Source organism: Biomphalaria glabrata, chromosome 13 (assembly GCF_947242115.1).
Source record: "Biomphalaria glabrata chromosome 13, xgBioGlab47.1, whole genome shotgun sequence".
Lineage (NCBI taxonomy): Eukaryota > Metazoa > Mollusca > Gastropoda > Planorbidae > Biomphalaria > Biomphalaria glabrata.
Window position 1 is genome coordinate 17587396 of NC_074723.1, and position 20835 is coordinate 17608230.

At 36.6% G+C, this 20835-nt stretch overlaps 1 protein-coding gene across 4 annotated transcripts in view; it reads right to left on the minus strand.

The window, feature by feature from the left end:
• Positions 1–19805, minus strand: part of LOC106050714 (sialin-like) — a 30647-nt gene extending 10842 nt beyond the window's left edge. The window contains exons 1-12 of one of the 4 annotated variants that reach the window (XM_056008394.1): positions 19689–19805; positions 16383–16472; positions 16116–16236; positions 14539–14765; positions 12565–12649; positions 11308–11456; positions 9958–10045; positions 7929–8024; positions 6105–6235; positions 4859–5008; positions 3531–3663; positions 192–345 (exon numbers count right to left, since the gene is read on the minus strand). In XM_056008394.1, coding sequence (XP_055864369.1) covers positions 192–345; positions 3531–3663; positions 4859–5008; positions 6105–6235; positions 7929–8024; positions 9958–10045; positions 11308–11456; positions 12565–12649; positions 14539–14765; positions 16116–16134 — 1232 coding nt within the window. In that variant the 5' untranslated portion in view covers positions 16135–16236; positions 16383–16472; positions 19689–19805. Of the gene's footprint in view, positions 1–191; positions 346–3530; positions 3664–4858; positions 5009–6104; positions 6236–7928; positions 8025–9957; positions 10046–11307; positions 11457–12564; positions 12650–14538; positions 14766–16115; positions 16473–16607; positions 16706–19539 lie in introns of those variants that run through there. The other 3 variants (XM_056008392.1, XM_056008390.1, XM_056008391.1) reach the window with 3 other exon arrangements.
• Positions 19806–20835: the final 1030 nt, after the last annotated feature.

A 20835-nucleotide genomic window follows, 5' to 3' on the forward strand; every position in this document is an offset into this window, starting at 1 on the left:
TTACAATATATAGACTTTTCGGGGAGCGAAGGGGAATAATTATGGTTCTCAAGACTATAAATCTAAGAATGTTTACTATGCTTCAATTTGTATTTGAGTTCAACTATACTCGGTGGTAAACAGTGATTTCCAATCAACGTTCATTTATTTATGTTGCTATGTTGTTATCTACTTATTCAAGTAACTATTACCCAGGAGCCAGGTCAAGGTGGTTGACTAAAATGCCAGCACGGTTAAATGTCATGAAGCCAGAACTTAGGCACAGCAGAAATACTGCCCAGTAGCGGTTCTCACAGGTTGTGATCTGAGCTACTAGCAACAAACCAAAAGCTGTCCCTATAAGAGCTGAAATCAAGAAACGGTAATATATATATATATAATTCTCAATGCTTGACACCAACAAAAGTCATGGAAAGAAAGCGCTTTTATTTCTGCGAGTCGGACTACAGTTACCCGACATAACTTTTGCGGCGAAAAAAAAAGGGGGGGGGGGGAAGTAATCTTCTCTGTAATCATCCGTCACTAAATAGAAGGGCCTGACTTAACCATTGCTGGGCCTAATGAAAAGGGATTGCGCAGGGCCCAGCTTGGGTAGGGATACGGATAATAAGTGACAATTAACAGTTTGTATTAGAAAATAAATTCTTTACTACGTACAGAATTACTTTACGAGCCTTGAGTGTAGCGAAGTCATACAGTATATTATAAAAATTCACACTCAGTAGCAAGATTTATTAAATGTTTCAATCTATCTTCGAGAATTGTTGACCTCAAGTAATTCTTCATTAGTTTGATGCGTGAAAAGCTTCTTTCACCAGATTCCACAATTACGGTATTGTATAATGCCGTTTTTTATCACGCGTACGATTGGCTTTTTCTATAATGAATGACACCCCAAAATGACAATTTTGTGTATATTTCAGGAGTTTTCAAAAGATTTTAATAATATTCGGAGATTTCCAGGACTTTTTCGTATGCCGTATTTTGCAATTTCAAGAGATTTCTAGGAGCTTCTGGTAAATCAGATGGGCCGCGAAAAATCTGTTCTAAGTTATAAAATGGTTTAATTTAATAATTTACACCTAGGACTAGTGTGGGGCCTATGAAAATGCGGGGCCCAAATTCGGTTGCATAAGTTGCAGTTGCAGTTGCCTAAGGCTGCCGAGGGTCGACTAATACAATATAATTTACAAACCAAAAGCTGAATCAAAAGAAACGGTACTATAAAATACGAGCCACCACAAGGAGTTCTCAAATCTACTGATCATCTGCTCTACTGGGATAGGCCTATTTTGACCGACAAAACGGTAGATTTTAATCACCCTGATCTACTGCTCATCGATAAAAAAGAAAAGCCGCTACCATTATTGACATCGCCGTACCGCTGTCTCATAATTTAAGAAAAACTGAGTTGGAAAATCAACTTGGAGATTAAGCGTTTATGGAAGTTAACTAAAACAACAATATACCTCATTGTTATATCAACCGAGTGGATAATAACAACTGACCTCACAGATACCTTCAAGGCCCATAACTCTTAACATTCCTGGGAACATTCTCGTTACCTGTCAGAGGGCAGTACTGCTGCAGACCTGCCACATCATCAGAAAATTCCCCAGTGGAAACCAATAAAGGGACTACAATGAATTCTGTTTCCCTTTAACAAAACTCGACCCTGGCAGCGCCAGAGAATGAATACTCGTTCGTTTCTTACATAATAAAAACGTTATTTGTACTTAATGTGTCTTACACACGTTCTTTGCACAATAAAAAAAAAAACAAAGATGTGCATGTGTGAGCGTGTATATTTTTGCTTTGTATTAAAACCTTTAGAAAGAAAGCTAATTTCATTGTTTAATTTTATTGACTTAAAATATAACGGACAACCCTACAGTAAAGTTTAAAATCGCAGAAAATAAATTGATTTAAAGCACCACAATTAGATCTAGCAAACAAAGAATAAAATATGCTGGAATGTTAGGAAACACTTTACCTCTGTAACTAGTGTACGGGTATAATTTATCTACATGCTTGACTGACCATGCCAAAGTGTTATATTTTTTGCCTGACCACTCAACACTACTGCGTATGCCCAATGGAAAAAAAAATGCGTGATAGTCAACACCATCAACCATACACACTACACTAGGACTACATGTGTAAGCCCACTATGTCTATCTGACCAGGTTATTAAAATCAGTCTATTTATGGGGTTTTTTTTTTGGTAGGGAGGGTGTGGATGAGTTGTTCTCTTCCATATTTGGTTTTCCTAATGCTCTTAGATCTATACAACTGTAGATCTAAACATAGATATCAATAATAGGCCTACAGACTACAATTAAATATATGCTTCGGCACCATCTAAGGTTCAAGCTATAAATATGTGTAATTGATGTTCCCGCTGTTAATAAAATATCGTGTACTACAAATGGATCAATCTAAAACAAAAAATATTGACCTACAACGCTTCAGATTCCAACCATTAACAAACAGCTACTATCAGTATTAAGTCCTAGAAGCCAGAACCAGAAGCGGTCCTTGGACTTTAAATTACAAGCCTAATGATGAGTTGTTGGTTATAAATTTATGAATACACAGGTACATCTATCAATGATACAAGTCAGGTTGCACTTTGCTTTTGATAGATTTACATTAGTAACTAGTTACTACTTACATATTTTACATTGACCCTCCCTCCCCCACACACCCTTTACAGTTGGTGGCCTCGTACATAAACACGCACTCATGCTACACAGATTAGTTAATTAGTTCTATCTGTTTATAAATACTGTTTAGCTTTAATTCATCAATCAGTAACAGAGTTTAAAACAACAAGATATATAAAAGGAAAAAGACAAGGCATGTAGGTATTCGGCTCCGGCTACGGCCGAATAACATATTTTAATATTCGGCAATATTCGGCTCCGGTCGAATGTCAAAAAGTACTATCCGGTGCACCCCTTATCTTTATTAGGCTATCCATACGGAAATTTGTCTTACAATTTGTGTATTACACCAAGCCAAACATTATAACTATAGAAAGCCAAAATATACATTCATACAGACTTCCTACCCATCTCTTGCTTTAAACGTGTCCTTAATTAAAAGGACATTTTCTAACAAGCTGGGATGACTATTTCTTATGAGCTAGGATGAAATTCACTTAACAATGTAGAACAACATAAGCTTACAAACAATAATGACTTTTATAAACATAAAGAGCTTGGGTGACATTTGCCTAAAAACCTTCTCCCAGATACCCCCTCCCTCCCCCCCCCCAAAACTGGTCCACAAATGAGATTGGACCACAGCGCTCTGAACATGCTATAAGCAGGAAAGTAACGCTATAAAAACTATAATAATTATTACAATTATTATAAAGCCTGGATGACTTTTAATTACAAGTTGGGATAACATTTACATGCAACATGGGGTGACATTCAAGATGGGATGACATTCAAGATGGGATGACATTCAAGCTGGGATGACATTTAAGCTGACATATACGAAAATAACAAGGTGATACTTACATACTAGCTGGAACGATTTTCTGACCATCAGCAGGGTCAATATTTTGTTGTGTGTGATGTTGTCAGCAGCGTAACCAACACATAGTGAGGTAAAGAACTCGAAGAGGTATAGCAAAGACGACAACATGCCATTCTGTGAAGCAATGAAACACCCCCCCCCCCAAATTCGTAATTTAAACAGCAAGAAAATACATAAGTTAGCAAGTGGTTAATGTGTTTGCTTTGAATCAGGGACGGACTGGATGTCAAATTGTATGTCATATGATGGACATCCAATTCTAGGCCTATCTGTCCACATTGTTCTTATGTTAGGTTTGAATTTGCATCTATAACTATGTGCATGCTCTATATCCTTATAAGAAATATAGGCGTTATGTTGCTTTTTAATCGCTGTTTGTAGGCCCTAGAAGGATAAAGCTCGCTAGCAGAACTGTCTACGTAAGTAGGCTATTACATTATTTGGGAAAATGTTAGATTAAATTAGTATTACACTGTCAAGTCTGTAAGAGATTATTTTTTTTACAATACATCCTTTCGAGTCAGAACTTTATGTAGGAACATGGGTGGGTGGGTGGAACCTGGGTGGACACGGATATCAAAAGCGGGCTATAAGGAGTGCCCTCGCCGAGAATAAAGATTTTCATTATAAATTATTATTATATTTATCATTATTATTATCTGTAAATATAATTCTCTACGTCGCCCAACCATGCAGGAAACCACGTACGCACGCTGACTCTCTACCTTCGATGATAAAGTCATGGAAGATAACTTTTATTTCTGCAAGTCGGACTAGAGTTACCCCGTTATAATAGAATATTATAAAACCTTTAACAATTTATTACCGGCCCATTAGCATCATTGCTCATATAGCCGGTCTGTCGCTGCTTTGAATCCATTTGCACTTCACTTAAGTTGTCGTGTGTCACTTGTTTGATAAATAATTTATGAGAGAAAGGAAAACTCTGAATCCAAACCTCCGCTGACCTATGGCTATACTCAAACATGGGAAAGGCTTCGGGAGACAATCCTTAGGAAAAATATGGAGCCAGCGACTGTTAGGTAGTTTGCAGCACACAGCGCTACACCCTGGCAGAGCATACACATTCAGTAGATCCCAAACTGTTTCGCCCATGTCCATGTCTCTGTATACATCAGCTGCGTGGAGAATGAGAAATGCTGCGATGGTGACATTGTTCCGACCATATCTAATGGCCAGGCACTTTGTCTCAGTTTTATGCGACTGAAAGAAACATCATTTATTTATATTGGAACCAAACAAAACTAAATTAAAATCCATCTTTAAAAAACAAACAAAAACTAGTCACCTCTTGAATGTTGAAGTTAAAACTCTCGTCTAAATAAGTTGGCACCAGTGTGATCATTGTATAATAAATATAGTTGTTACAGAAATGAGATATCGTGAGGGCCCAAACAGCACGTGACGTTAGAATATCCTCCCATGGCACTCGGTGAAGCTGGTGAAGAAAAGGAATACGTAAAGGCTAAGTTGATTGACTATCGAGACAAGGTTAAAAACAAAAAGGAAAATGATGACTATGAATGGGAAAAAGAGTGCAGCAGGCAGAGACTATAACGAAAGCATTCCCTTGTTGCCTTGGACTCCGCAGAGCGCTAGAGTTGATGATAAGGCTGACCTTATAGTGTGCTAAGTTTTCTTACATTTTCTTTTTTAAATAAGGTAACTTCTTTTTCGTCTGCGTTCTTACCACTTTGATGAAGAGTACAGATGACTAGGAGAATATCTGAGATGAACTACACTGTAAAATATTCAGCTCTCCGAATAGTTGTTCTTCAGTCAGTGTCTTGTTCGGGCCTCTTGATGAATATTACATCTTTTAATGACACACTCAGCATTCTCTTGTGACATTCCACTAGGGCAAGTTTCATGCCTTCCAATGGTCAGCTGGAGGCGAGGTGGGTGAGTGGTAAAACGAGAGGTCCCGGGTTTGAATCCTATTGAAGACTGGGATTTTAAATTTGCGTATTTTTAGGGCGCATCTGAGTCCACTCAGCTCTAAATTGTACCTGACATTAAGTGGAGAAATGTTAAGACGATTGGTCGTTGTGCTGGCCACATTACACTCTCGTTAAACACTGGCCACAGAAACAAATGACCTTTATATCATCATCCTCATTAATCGCAAGATTTGTATTAACTTTACTAAATTTCTGCTACCGGAGCATGTGTTATTTCATTTTGTTGGGTCCGGTTCAGATGCGAAAAAGTATACGTAGATCTTGTTGGAACGACACCAATTGTTATAGAAGGCCTCAACAATGACCTGCAACGTTGCAACCTCTGGGCAGTTTAGACAAACACAGGTCGTGACGCTCAGGCCTTGTATAACGATTGGTCTCGGATGGGATAGCTCATAACATGGCGTTATCGTTCTTGACATTTGGATAACAACTTGTCCATTTTAATGTCCATTGGAATGAGTTGCTATTACTTTGCTTTTCTTGCCTTCTTTGTTTTTGATTTTGCAATCACAATATATCTTGCTAAAACTAATTTTGTTACGTTTAATAAATATATTTATACTATCTGACCTTTTTCATGCCGCCTCTACCGATGGAGGTCTCAATGTAAACTCTTTCAAGGGTTGTTATCCTATAGTTCTCTGAAGGTAGGTCCGTTGTCATTGTCAGCCAGAGTCCAGACCAGAGCAATGTCACCAACCCTACAAATAAATCAAACTCAATATTGAAATAAACAAATTAAAGTGAATGTACATTTAGAAAGTTTCCACCTATTGATTATTGGACATTCTTTTATTTTTCATTATCATTAATTCATCCCAGTGGCGCTACAGCCCATGGAGGGCCTGGTCTGCTTTAGCACATCCTTTCATTCAGATCTGAGCTTTTCGTCTCATGTCCAAGCTTTAAGTTGTAGATCTGCCTCTACATCGTCAATCCGTGTTCGGCCTTTGGGTCGCCTGCCTTTTGGCTTTTGCCAGTATACAATTTTTGTTCCTCTGTTCTCTGACATTCCTTCAATTTGACCTGCCCAGCGTAGTCTTTTTTTTTTATTTCATTCATTGTCGGTGTGTCTTAATACAATCGGTATTTCTCATGGTTAGTGCGTGTCCTTTGTCTTTTCAATAAACGATAACAGTTCCTTCAAAAGTGTATGCTGTGCGGTATCATGTTGTGACGAATTAACATCTGAATCCATTTGTTTAATTTTTTATTATATGTTTCGGACGTTCCTTCAGACATGACGATAGCTACGTCCAGTGCAATTCTTCTACAGGACGGCAGGCGATGAAAGTGGGCGGCGTTCGCACTCTGGACTTTCGAGACCCAACTCAGAAGCGCATTCCACAAAACCAGCAAACTTTATTTTCAAATGTATCGCTTTTGAATACAATTAATTTGGTGCATGGCTCTAGAGTAGAGACACTGAATATTTCCGATAGGACACAGTATAAATCAATTGAACCAATAAACCCTCAGTGAAAGTATTAAAGCAATGCACGGATTCTAAGTGACATCCAAATCCTCGTGCCTGCCTTTAAACAAACTTTTTTACTTTTAAGTTTTAAACTAGAAAATTTATGAAAAATCTAGAAACGGAAATCAACTTTTAAAAATCTTTGTAAAACCAAACATCTATACAGTCATGACCAGTTCTACACCAAGATTTTTTAGATTATTCTACGACCAAATGCATTCTTTGTTTATCATAACATTAAATCTGCTATGGACATCTTTATGTAGTTTTTCCATGTTTAGGTAAAGCAAAGAAAATAAATGGATAGAATGGAAAGTTGTAGATCAATAACTATATTTAATTCATATAAAATTATGCAACTTCAAGATAGACGCCTTGAACATAGACCATAACGTTCCTATCCAAAATTGCCGCAGAAAACACCGAAATTTAAATTGACAGGGAATTATTTATACCTATAATCTTGAATGAATGACTTTGGAAAGGAGTGTAACCACTGGGGGATCCAGGGGGACCAGTAGGGGCGATTTCCCCCCCCTTCCCACTCGGCCGACCCCCCCTCACCCGAAGTGGGGGGGGGGCGAACAAATTTTAGTAGAGAAATCACATTTATATACGAATTCTATGCTTATGATAATAATATATACAAATTATTTATATTTTAACCTATTTTTAGGTTATATCGCGACCCCCTCTATAGTATGTTGGCCGATTTGGTGGGGTGGATTGCATGCAACACTCTTGATGTAGGCCTACATAGCTTCACAAAAGTCTATCTCCAAGCGGCTGAAATCGGGTAATAACTATTTTCTAGCTAAAGAACACAACAGACACCATTTGCTAAGCGTATACAAGTTAAGAGTTTGATTTTTTTGTATTAAACAATATCTTAATAAGTTTTCAATTTGTCGACTGACCTGAAATGTAAAATATTGACCCCCAGCCGTTATCAAAGCCATAATGACACAAAAGACCGGACGTTGAAAGTGTTGCGATGCTACCAACAGCTAACCCTGAAACAGTAGATAACAAAATGTACTTTTCAGCAAAGATTCTCTTGGCTAATGCAGTGAAATATCCAAATTAGATACAGGTGTAGATTTTCAATGATTCATCATTCGGCTAACATTGTGTTCAATCTAAGTTCAAGCTTGTTCGTTTTACATGTTTCCATTGTTCCTTCAGAGTTGAAGATAATCTGCTTCCTTGTTGAAACATCTCGCAGGACTTACACGAGCTAGAAGAAGGCACGAAGCTGTACGTTTTTGGCGACGCCATCTAGGCACAGTGGTCGTTTAGCCTACGCCGTTTAGGCACAGTGGTCGTTTAGCCTACGCCGTTTCGGCACAGTGGTCGTTTTGGCGACGCCGTTTACGCACAGTGGTCGTTTTGGCGACGCCGTTTGGTGATGCAGTTTGGACGGGTGGTCGTTTTGGAGACAGGACGTTATGACGCTAAATAGTGTATACATAGATCTATATTTTAAATTAATTTAAGGAATTTAAAGCTTTTAAAAGATTAGTACATGTTTTTTTGTGTGTGACTTACTGTACAATAAAGTTGACAGTTATTTTAAATAAAATTTATCATGTAACTGAGAAAAAATGACAGCGATGGTTTGGTAAAATACGTTGATTTTTGAAAAGTCTTTTTTGCAACTTGAATATCTCTTCACAGTAGTCAGTTCATCAATTTGTTTCCAAATCTCATGGAGAGAAAATCTGGATCAACAGCTTAAGATTGAGCTAATCAATCAGCTTCATTTCTTGCACCCGCAAAGCCATTTATCAAATGACTTGCTACCTTATAGATCTTCTCCAGTCCACTCACATCTTTTGTAGATTTTGCTGCTCATATTCCAAAAGTTTTGACACAAACGTTACAATTTGGCACGTGACAATAAGCAGAACAATACTATCGAATGTTCTTAATTTTGCCTAAGAATCCAGGCGTTCTTTTTCGTTTTGGAAACACATAGCGATTTCTGTTAACAGCTATAAAACACTTTAGTACCACTTGTACAGCCCATTGACTATACTTTCCTTATGAATTCAAGAAAAGCCCATCTTAATATCTGTGAGAGAAAATATTCATAATCACTTGGTAGTAAGTCGAAAAATCTTCAAAACAAAAGCTTACGGAATCATTGAAGACCATTTTAAGTTGTGGTTAGAGCAGTAAACAAAATGAAGCCGATACCTGAAGGTATTGTACTGTCCAATCATACGAAGAGCACCTTCATAGCCTTGGCCTCGCAATTTATTTAAAGATAAATGGTGATTTTTATTACTTTGAGTATTTGTTCTGCAGATTTCTGGTTCTCAGTAGTATAAAAATCTAGACTCTCTGATTGCTATTTCTCTGGGTATTCCGTCATCCGAGGTCATGAAACCATATTGTGAGCAATTATTTTGTTTTACTTTGGTGTTACTCTCAGCCCCAAGGGCTCATGTGTATCCATATTGATCATGGATCCAAGCGCAATGATTCGCCTACGCCTTTGTTGCTACTCCGTGGGACTGGGTTCATTGAACAGCTTCGCCCCATGGATACTAAGCCACTGAGCATTATGAATGAAGTTAATATTAAGCACCATTGACCAGAAGACCTTTTTTTTTAAGAATCTTGGTTTCAAAACATAGCCTTATGCTTGTTCCGTTTCTAGGCGATGTTGCCTTGTTGTAAGTCATGATTCGTACCATGGTTGTAGCTGGGTCTTGGCCTATCTTTCTTTGTTGTGTCTCACTACAACTAATACCTGTAGATTTAGCTCCTAAAACTCTTACTATAAGTGTTCTCGTGTGTATGTATCGATAGCTAAGTTTTAAATATGAAAAAATGATTTTCATGTACAGAGTAGTTCACTATATTTTCGACTAAACCGATATACGGTTATATCCGAATTTAGTCTACAATGAAAACTATACACACAAATATTGCACTTACCAGCAAAACTTAATGATGTAAGTTTACTTGATTCGCATGGGGGAGCCCAATGACCCAATATTGAATAAACACATGGTAAAGCAACACCCTGACATATACATTAAAAAAATATTAAATAAAGTAACGATGTACAGTAATATAAATTAATAATATTCTATAACAATAATTAAAATGGCTCTGTTTAGAAAAAAATATTGGTTCAGGTTATAAGAACATAAGAACCCTACATCACCACAACCCACAAAAAAAATAATTTTGAAAAAAATTTTGCAAAATTTTGAAGGGGTCAATCTTACCCTTACTAATTGTGATGAAATTATATTTTCTCTAAGATCAATGGAGAAGAATTTCAAATCTTTGGTCTATGTACTGAGATGAGTCGCAAACCAAACGTTTTGAGAAAACATCGCGATACAACAAAGTTTTGGAATACAAAAAAAATGTGATAGAAGGGACGTTTTCAAATGAAAGCAACCAACAAACATTCCATTTGAAATCTACAAAGTAAGCCTATCAATATTAACTTACCGAATGATATAGTTCGGCTAAACAACGTACAAACCTATTCTCCACCTAAAGATATACTTATATGACGTGCAAGCAAACTAAATCATAGCATGGCTGTTTAACTCTTTCGATACGAGTTATTTAGATAGAAACAATTGAGTTCTGCTAAACAAACAAAAATCTGCAGGGTGGTTTGTGTACTAGAACTAACGTAACTTTTTTTTAATTATATAATTTAACATATTTGATTTTTTTTTAAAAGAAAATAGGTCTCCACCAGCAGCGCTAGCAAATATACTCCCTGAGAGTAACCCAGCATTGAAAGAGTTAAACACTTAATAAATTACAAAATATATGCCGGTAACTTTTCTAACAGTATAATTACCTAACAACTTTCGAGACCACCCCAATGGTAGATATATAGACCGTACCCAACAGATGCCAAAGGCTGCCCTAACAGTATGTAGCGTATCCAACAGATGCCAAAGGCTGCCCTAACAGTATGTAGCGTATCCAACAGATGCCAAAGGCTGCCCTAACAGTATGTAGCGTATCCAACAGATGCCAAAGGCTTCCTTAACAGTATGTAGCGTATCCAACAGATGCCAAAGGCTGCCCTAACAGTATGTAGCGTATCCAACAGATGCCAAAGGCTGCCCTAACAGTATGTAGCGTATCCAACAGATGCCAAAGGCTTCCTTAACAGTATGTAGCGTATCCAACAGATGCCAAAGGCTGTCCTAACAGTATGTAGCGTACCCAACAGATGTCAATCGCTGCCCTAACAGTATTTAGCTTACCAAACAGATTTTAATGAGCTTCACCCTACAGTATATAACTTACCGAACAGAAGCCAATGACTACCCTAACAAAATATAACAGTGAAATGTGCGACCTTGCAAGCAATGGGGTGAGCACGGTGCAAAGACCACTAATAAACATATTCCAGCCCCACACCTTGGTACCACCGAAACGTGAAGCGAACCATCCACCTATGGATAGAGATCATATAGTCAAAGACATAAAGTACATAACATTGATTACATTATCACTATGTTGTACATTCACACAACTCAAATGTCAACGTAGCAATGGTTAGTTTAAATGATTTCCCTATTGCAGCAAACATATACATTTTGCCTGATAATTTAATTGATGTAGGATGCTATAATGCTAGGCTGATAGCCAGTATGGCGCAACTCGTGAATATTAACATTGAGAATTCGACTAATTACAAAGATGATTGTTTCTCTTTCTGGCAAAAAGTGTATACACGATATTTCTCCCACTCCCAATCTCGGTGAAATTTTGCACAACTATTTCTTTTACATGACAAAACAAGAACTAAAAAAATAATTAGTTAATTAACTTTTGGTTATTATTTTTTTTTGTGTGTATGGTATACAACAAGGGACAAAAATCCTACTTAGAATAAGTTGAATTAGTCCCCATGAGGAGGCTTGAACAATTTTTTTTTAATACATTTTTTCCAAACTGGTCCATATAAGTGATAGGATCAAAGCACAGTATTAAGAAAGCTACAAGCATGACATTGCGCTAAACGAAAACAATTGGTAAAAATATTTCTAATCGCATCGACTGATCCAAACTCCTTTATACAATTAGTAACTACACTAAATATAAGCTTTGCTTTGTGAAAAAGAGTTTTTCTTGTGGTTCCAGCGTTATTCTAGCGTTATTCTGGATACATTTTAACTAAAAATATGCTGCTATAGTTTTCAATAAAAATTATGAAATCTATGTAGGCTATCGTTAATATATTTATATTAGCGACAATTAGTGTTTCAATGATTGATCACATGTATAAGAAATCTTACTTAGACTTAGACTTATGTCCTCCAGCGCCGTTCGGCGCATTGGGCGGCAAGCTGTCTCCACAAAGATCTATCACTGGCAATGTCTGAAGCCTCCTTCCACCTGGTGTCCACTGTTCTGAGGTCCTCCATGAAGGTGTAGCGCGAAGTTATACTAGGACGTCCCTGTTTGCGCTTTCCTCGTATTGGCCTCCATGTCTACATAATCTACATAAGTATTTTGTAAATTAAATCTAAACAAAGAAGGAAAAAAAAATAAACTTACTCAACAATTGTGTCAAGATATAACCATAGAAAAACATGGCTAAAAGTTGGGCAATCGTTCCTTTGTCCCAGTCAAACTCTCCTTTCTAAGAGATAACAAGAAAAACAGTAAAGATACATTTTGAAAAAGACAACACCTCCTTTATGCAACTAACACAGTGACTCTTGTTCTCTTAATAACTAATGAAAATTAGATTTAAAAAGCAATGGAGCATTTTTTACCCCTCTACCCCCTCCCATTCCCCCCCCCCTCCCTCCACGAGAAAGAACCCTGCTTCAGCGAATGTATGGATCTATCATCTACTAGACTTAACAATATTCCAATGAAAGGCCTTTAGATCTAGGCTTGGAAAATGATGCAGTAAATTTTCCTGAACTCTTGAATCAATAAAGACTTACATTCGGAAATTCACTAACGCGATTGTCCTTTCAAGAACGCGATAATCCTTTCATAACCAATTTCGGCTCTAGACCTAGAACCTTAGATCTAGATCTCTAGCAAAATTTAAATTTCTTCCTTTTTTTTTTTTTTCAACGAGCTAGTTTACACTTTTCTCAGCGATATACATCAACTGTTAAAGTTCTAGATAAAAATCTTATAAGATCAGCGTCCAGGTTCCTTCGCCCTCAATGAAGTTTTGACTTGAATAGAAGTATAGTAAAAAGAAAAAATAAATAAAGCACAAAAGCCAAACAAAATTATTATTAAATAACACGTGCGAGACCGTTAGGCCCTAAAGTAAAAGAATTGTTCGTAGCCTCGACAATTCATTAAGTGCAAATGTAGCTCCAAGGGAAGTAAGCCTACTGTATTATTCAGCGTGGCATGAAGGAGTGGCAAGGGTTGCTAGAATTCAGGAGGTAAATTATTGGTGGGAAAGAGTTATAAATAATATTCACCATTCTGTTGGAGGATGCAAAGAAAAAAGAAAGTCTCTAGACAAAGTAACAACAAAGTTTCCCTTTGAGACCTTAGATGATGTAAAGATCAACTTTTTCTGTGGCCTACGGTTAACGAGGGTGTCATGTGGCCATCACAACGACAAACCGCCATTACTTTTCCCCAACTAATGTCAGGGACCAATTAGAGCATGGTGAACTAAGAGGCGCCCCAAAGATCCTGAATTTAAAAATCTTAGTTTCGAACCTAGGATTCGAACCAGGGACCACCAGTTCAGAAGCTAAGCGCTTCACCGCTTCACCACCACGTTGGTATTATTAGATGCAAGGAAGTAACAAGATAGAGCCAATCAATTATTTCAACGTGCCTGAAGTAACAAGATAGAGCCTATCAATTATTTCAACGTGCCCGAAGTATGAGTATCAGCTAGTGTGAACATAACATCCTGTTGTAAACCCATCTGGACACATGTGTAAGTAACCTCACACAAGATATGGAATTTGTTTCTTTACAAAGCGTATATTACCTTACTGCGTCTGTCTGTCTGGTACAAATTTTGAAGACGTTTTTTTATCTCCCATTTACCATTCTCGGATCAAGTTGAAAATTGTTTATAATAGTACATAGTCGTTAACAATAGATCAGTCAATTAAAAAAAATAAGTAATCAATTAGTGGTCATTAATTTTGTTTCGCATAGAAAGAGGGAGTTAAACTTTGCTGCATTACGAGTTAGGGCAGTGATTGATTTAGCAGATTAGATTAGTTTTGCTTTTTTTTTTTTAAACCATTTTTTTTTATTTCTGTAGACTAAAAAAATTCACCAGTCCTTATAGTAGGAAGAGAAGTTAAGTTTTCTTTTTTACTTCTGATTAAGCTCTGTGATTTTATTGATTTGATTGTTTCCAACTAATATCAGCGGTAGGTGTCCAAGTACAGATAACGATACGAAGCCGGAATAACAAAAACATGCAATATTCCAAGATTCGAACCCAAGACACCAGGTTCGGAAGGCAAGCTCTTAACCACTCAGCCACAGCGCCCCACTCTCCCAGGTCTAGAATAGTTCTCTTACAAATTGTTTTTCAGTGGCGTCTTTGTAGGCAAGAATCCTGTCACAGTATGTGTCGCTCTTGGGATGCTCCCAATCGGTGTCGTTGTCGTTTGTGATTGTGACTGCAGGCGCCTTGCGCACCATGCACAGAATAGCCACTGACAGGTTGATGCGGACTGCGTAGACGACGGCTGTTCCAAGGCACATGAGGCACGCTAGGTAGAACCGTTCGGAAAACAAGAATGGCGCTGGAGAAAGAAGAGTGGGAAGAGGAACAGAAAAAAGAAAAAGGTTGAAGACATGGTAAAGCATTACTATTGTTTAGACATCATTAAAGTTAATCACACATTACATTTATGGTAGTGGCCTAGTTTAGTTTAGAGATTATGTTACTTTTGTATATATATATATTGTGCATTGTTTTTAGCGACGGTAAATGCAGTGACGTAGTCAGACAGACGAATGACGTGGCAGAATACGGGTACATGAGAGGAGAAGGATATGGCTAGGGCTTGTAGAAGATGGATAGTGAATAAACTGCTTATTGAAACGACGGATAGATAGACAAGTCGATTATCTCCATCCGTAAATAAACATCCGTTGTCATCACAAGTTTTATTGAGTATATTTAATTGTTATGTCCCTTGGATGTGTTCGGACTCGCGTTTAGAATAAGTGAAATAGTATCAACCAGACAACACACAAAATCCAAACCAGATTAAAGGAAGACGGCGTAACATTGGTGCCACCCGAAGCTAAATAAAGATTAACTCAGGCGTCGGTTAGCCCTCGCTGGCGTAGAGAAATGCAGCAAACGGTCAATGGCGTCACAGGCAACTGGCAATGTCTCACGATCGTCGCGGGACATACGTTTGAGATCCAAAGAGAAGCCCTTGATGAAGACATGCACAGAAGACGATAAGAGAAAGTAAGTAGACCTCCAGAGAACAAAGGCTTAGTTCTTAGTTTGTATATTGTACAGGTTCCGAAAGCTCCTTTAGCATAGAAGATTATTCTATTTAGACGGAGAGCATTGTTTAAAACTTTGATTATTGAGACAATTGTACGGAGCACAAACAACATGATCAGGCAGCTATCCTTAGTTAGCAACATGTGTTCATCTAATAGTCAAAATTATTAACACTTTTTTTCGGTGGGTGTGGGGGGTAGAATGCATACTATAAAATTATTTTTTAAAAATGTGTATAATAAAACGTTTTGTGTTTTTTTAATTATCATGAGGACTTCTCGCTCCAAAAAGTCGCGGGCTCTTTTTCGAAACATATCCCCTACAATTTAAATATGATTGTTTCATTTCCTAAAATAAAACGCGGTGACAAAATGACTAAATAACAAATGTTTGTGTCAGGATACATTTTAATTTCATATAGCTGTTGTGCATTTTCAATAATGAGGAGTATCACAAAATCTATTTCCGTCATATAACTTTTAATGTCTCGGTTGAATGTTATTCGTTTGACTAATTTTGAAATGCTAATGTCTTTGTTTGCCTTTATCAGTCATACTAATTCCTTTTTTTTTAAACACCTTTAAAAAAATAAGAAAGAAACACACACACACTCAAACTCAAGGTTTACCTTCAACAATTTCGGGCATGATGCCCAAGGGTCCAAGTGGTGGTTCTATAACTTCCGCCCAGCCTGACACTACAGCAGTCTGTGTTCACTTGCAAATTGGGACAACCACCTCAAGCACATTCTTGGAAACAAAGACGTCAAAGTGAATCAGATTGAGCTCTATGATATTTTATTTGCTTTGAACAATGAAGGGATGAACAGCACTAAAATCTATAGTCCTAGCCCAAGTAGATGATTGGTGTATTTCAATATTGAAAATGTTCAGACCTTATTGATCTGCTCATAGACTCTTCAAGCTTTGTGTTGATTCTCAGTTGATTATAGTTGCACTTCTTTTATTTTAAAATGTCTTGGCGCCTAAATTTAAAAAAAAATCCGGCATAATTAATGATGTGTGGCATTTAATTAGGAGCGAAATTGAAATTAAATATAGTCCAATGTGTTTAACTTTGATGGCCCAACGTTCGTTGTGTTTAAATCTGATAAACCCACCTCTAATATGTTTAACTCTGATGGCCCAACGTTCAATGTTTGCCTGGGATTCTTGTCTAAGTTAAGAAATAAACGATTTCTCTTTAAGGAAAAAAAATCCTTGAAGTCAAAATCATAAAAAGTTTGAACACAAACTGTGAACAAAAATTTAGTTTTAATTTCAATTAATAAAGTTGGCTCAAAATTTGGAGCTTCAAACGAATAAACTGAACAGATTTCGAACCTGAAAATAAGCACGTCTTATCTATATATGGAGGAGGGCGGTGGCTGAGTTGTTAAGCGCTTGGCTTCCTAACATGGGGTGTTTGCACAAATCTCGGTGAATAGTAGGATTTTGAATTTTAGGATAATTTTTTTTTCACTATTGAGTACACGCAACTCTAATGGGTATCTGACTTTAGTTGGGGGAAGTTAAGGTGGTAGTTCGTTGTGCTGGCCACATGACACCTTGCTCGTTAACCATTGACCAAAGAAACAAATGACCTTAACATTATCTGACCCATAGAATGCAAGGTCTGAAAAGGGAAACTATATTTTTTACATCTATATATAGGTTTTAAAATTGAAAACTCAAGAATTTACTCTCGGAAACGAATGATTTCCATTTCATTAATTTATTATTGCGTTTAGAAACTCGGAGCTTCTAGAGCACAACGTTTACGACAAAACAATATTCCCCTGTTTACATTTCTATGGAACCTTGACGCGTTTGCTACAAGACAATGACCCTTGAGGTCTGGCAGAAAATGTCTTCCTAAAGAGCTGGAGAACTGACAAAAATCCTCAGGGCATAACTTTGAGGCCCAAAGGGAAGCTACCACCGACGACAAGAGCAGGCGGTGAAACGTGAACTTCTATCGACCCGTGCAGACGTAGGTCAAATGATGGTTTTCCTCAAATTTCAAAATAAAAAAAAAACAATTGCACATTATGATAATTATGGACCACAGTGAGAATCGGAATGGAAAGAAAAACGGTAAGAAAGTTTCAAAACAAGTTACATATTAAAACAAGCAAAATACAAATAAAGATACTATAATAAAAAAACTTGTATTAAGCGTAGTTGTATCTATCAGTATTATCCACAAATCATCACAATTGTTTTTTTTTTTTTAATTAAGCTTCGAGTGTTGTTATTGACAATGAATATTTGTGGACAGTTTGAACATGATCCGAGTGTGGAAGATATTTGCCAGACAGATGGAATAACATGTGACATAAGTTTGGTCATTTAAAGCCCGGAACACTTCAAGTAATTACAAACCAGTTTTAACATTTCAATGAAAAGACGAGAAGCAAGAGCTCGTTAACCACATACACAAATACACATACATACATTTCATTCACATTTTTAGATCTACATACTAACACATTTCACACAAACACACATACACACATACCATACAGCTTGGGCCCCCACTTGCCTGGGTGCAAACCAACCTTTATGTTATTTTCAAGAAAAATGCATTGCCTTATGTTGATTACCATGGGCTCCGTATCTCAAAGCTAAGGACATCATGCTGGTGTCTGTCGTTGGCTTAAAGCACCTGGATGCTAGTAAACAATTAAACCGATGTACCGGGATGCGTATTTTGTAATTCTAAAACTTCAAACAACTTGAATACACTTCTTTTGTGAACAAAACTAAATAGAACTTTGAATACACAAGAGACAAATTCAATTTGAGATGAAATGAAATAAACTTATATTTAAACAAATCTAGCTCACATCCTTACACTCTCATATCTTTAGATAGTCCCTTTTTCTCTTTACATCTAAATTACAACTAATCATCTCCTGTACTCATCATTCTGAACCGTACAGCCGCCAACTAATCGCCTTACATTTTATATTCCTCACCTAGAAAACACACACACTCTCCATAAAACTTTATCAAGTCTAAATCTGGTCCAGCGTGTTTCCCAGCTGTGTTTGTAGTGTCCCACGCAACTGTATTAATTATCTAATAGATTATTTATAGATCTACGCGTAAATTTATTCCTTCGTAAATGCTAGAAGATAAACTAAAACCGATATTTTTTAGTTTTTCAGAACAATTTGAAAATAGATCTTCTTCTGAGGCTATACTTTTAGAGTTTAGTAGAATTAGCTCTAACTAGATCTTCCTTTACTAAACTAGACCCTTAGTAGATACAGGTTATGACAACTAACGTCGTAGAAATAGTTGATGCATAAAACATTCCTAAGTAGATTATTGTCACCTGTCAGAGGATGGTACCACTGCAGATTTGACATATCAGCAGATAGATCCTCAGTGGACACTATTGGGGCATTTCAATATAACTGGCTTCCTCCTAAAGAAAACTCGACCCTGGCAGTGTCATAGAATGAGTATTAGCTTATTTCTATCGTAATAATAAAATTAATAATAAGCCCTGTCTTCGAGTCCAAACATTAAGGAAGAGTGGAGTATTTTATGTTGCCATGAAGTCCTTGTCTTAATGTATTATTACATACTTTACTTAAAAAAAGACGATAATTACGTTCTACGCATTTCATGTATCAATCTAGTCATGCATGTTAATCAAAAACTTAAACTCTACAAAGTTGATGGTTTTCCTGGCTGATTCGTGCAACCCATTACATTCTCTAATGAAGGCTAATGGCACTAGGGAAGAAGGAGCACTTGCATGAATTTGTTCTAGCGCATGGATTAAAAAATGTGCCTCTATCTTTGTGTCTTTCTGAGTATTTCATTAGGTTTTGTGTTTTTATTTAAAGTTATGGTTTAGTGTTTGATGTATTATGGCTGTTATTACATATTTTGCCACATCCAGCGCAGACATAACCCTTGCCTGACGTTGGTGGATGCAGGTTCTCTTTTTTGCCGTCTACGTCTCTCCTAGTCCTAGGCAGTAGCAACTAAATCCATTCAGGACCATTCTAGATCTATATTTGATTAGTAGCCTACCTGAATGAGGAATAATATTAATAAATAGTGCAGTTCAACTTATGCTCTTGGGACAAGATGTAGCCAACATCTTTGATGCTGTAGCACAAGATATCTAGACCTAGATCTAATCTAGAAGGTGCACTTTTTAATAAACTTAAATTACTTACTAGGATCTAGATCTATTCTAGATTTTCTACATTGAAAATTAAGAAAATACAATTATAAAATGCACTAAAAATCTTTAAAACTTTATAACGGAAATTTCCTGATCTAGAAGCGTCGTGGATATTATTTCAAATTACACAAGAAAAAGTTGAGAAAAAAAACAAGAAAATATTTTTTTTTAAAAAGGGGTTATATTAAGTATAGTTATATCAATCAGTCATGTCATTTAATTTATAATAGATATAGACTAGCAATAATAATTCTATGCGATTAGGAATATTTTTACCGATTGTTTTTGTTTAGCGTAATTTCATGCTTTTGGTTTTCTCATTACGCTATGATCCTATCACTTATCTGGACCAGTTGGGACAAAAAAAGAGGGGGGGGGGAAGGGGTATATGAGTGATTGTTACCTTGATCGTTTTTGAAGTGCATTTATTAGATCAATAAAAACCGTTCAACGACCTGAATTTGAGCTCGAGGGATCAAGCCTCCTCATGCCAACACACTAACCACTGTGCATGGGAAACAAAAGGTTTCATAGTTATCTATTGTTAGTTTTAAACTTTAAAGCGGCGAACTATTTCTATCTACAAAGTTTAAAGTGGACTAATTCAACTTATACCACCTCATCAGTCAAGTACAATTTCTTTTCCTTTTTTCGCTACCAAATAAAATAAATAATTACCAATAGTTAATTAACTAATTGACTTTTTTTTATTGATTGTAGATTTGTCAAGTGAAAATTTTAGCTTGATCCAAGATTGGGTGTCGAAGAAATAACGTGTACAAACATTTTACCAGACAGAATGACTTCATATATAGTCTTGGCATAGATCTAGTTCCGTGATCAGCCTATTTCATTCAAGTTTTTGAAACTATAAATAGATTTAAAAGACAAGCCATTAAAAAAATCACAAAATAATTCCCAGCAATGTTCATAAAAGGCGGTAAAACTATACGTTTGTGGTGTATCCGGTGTATGAAACAAAAAACGTTACTGTTTTTTTTTTTATTTTCAAATTTATGATAATTTTCATTTTTTTTTTTTTTTTGGAATGCAGAATCATATAGGCCCCTATTTATATGATCTTAATTGTAATCAACGGGGGTATCCGGTGGATAGACCTAACAGAAATATAAATGTAA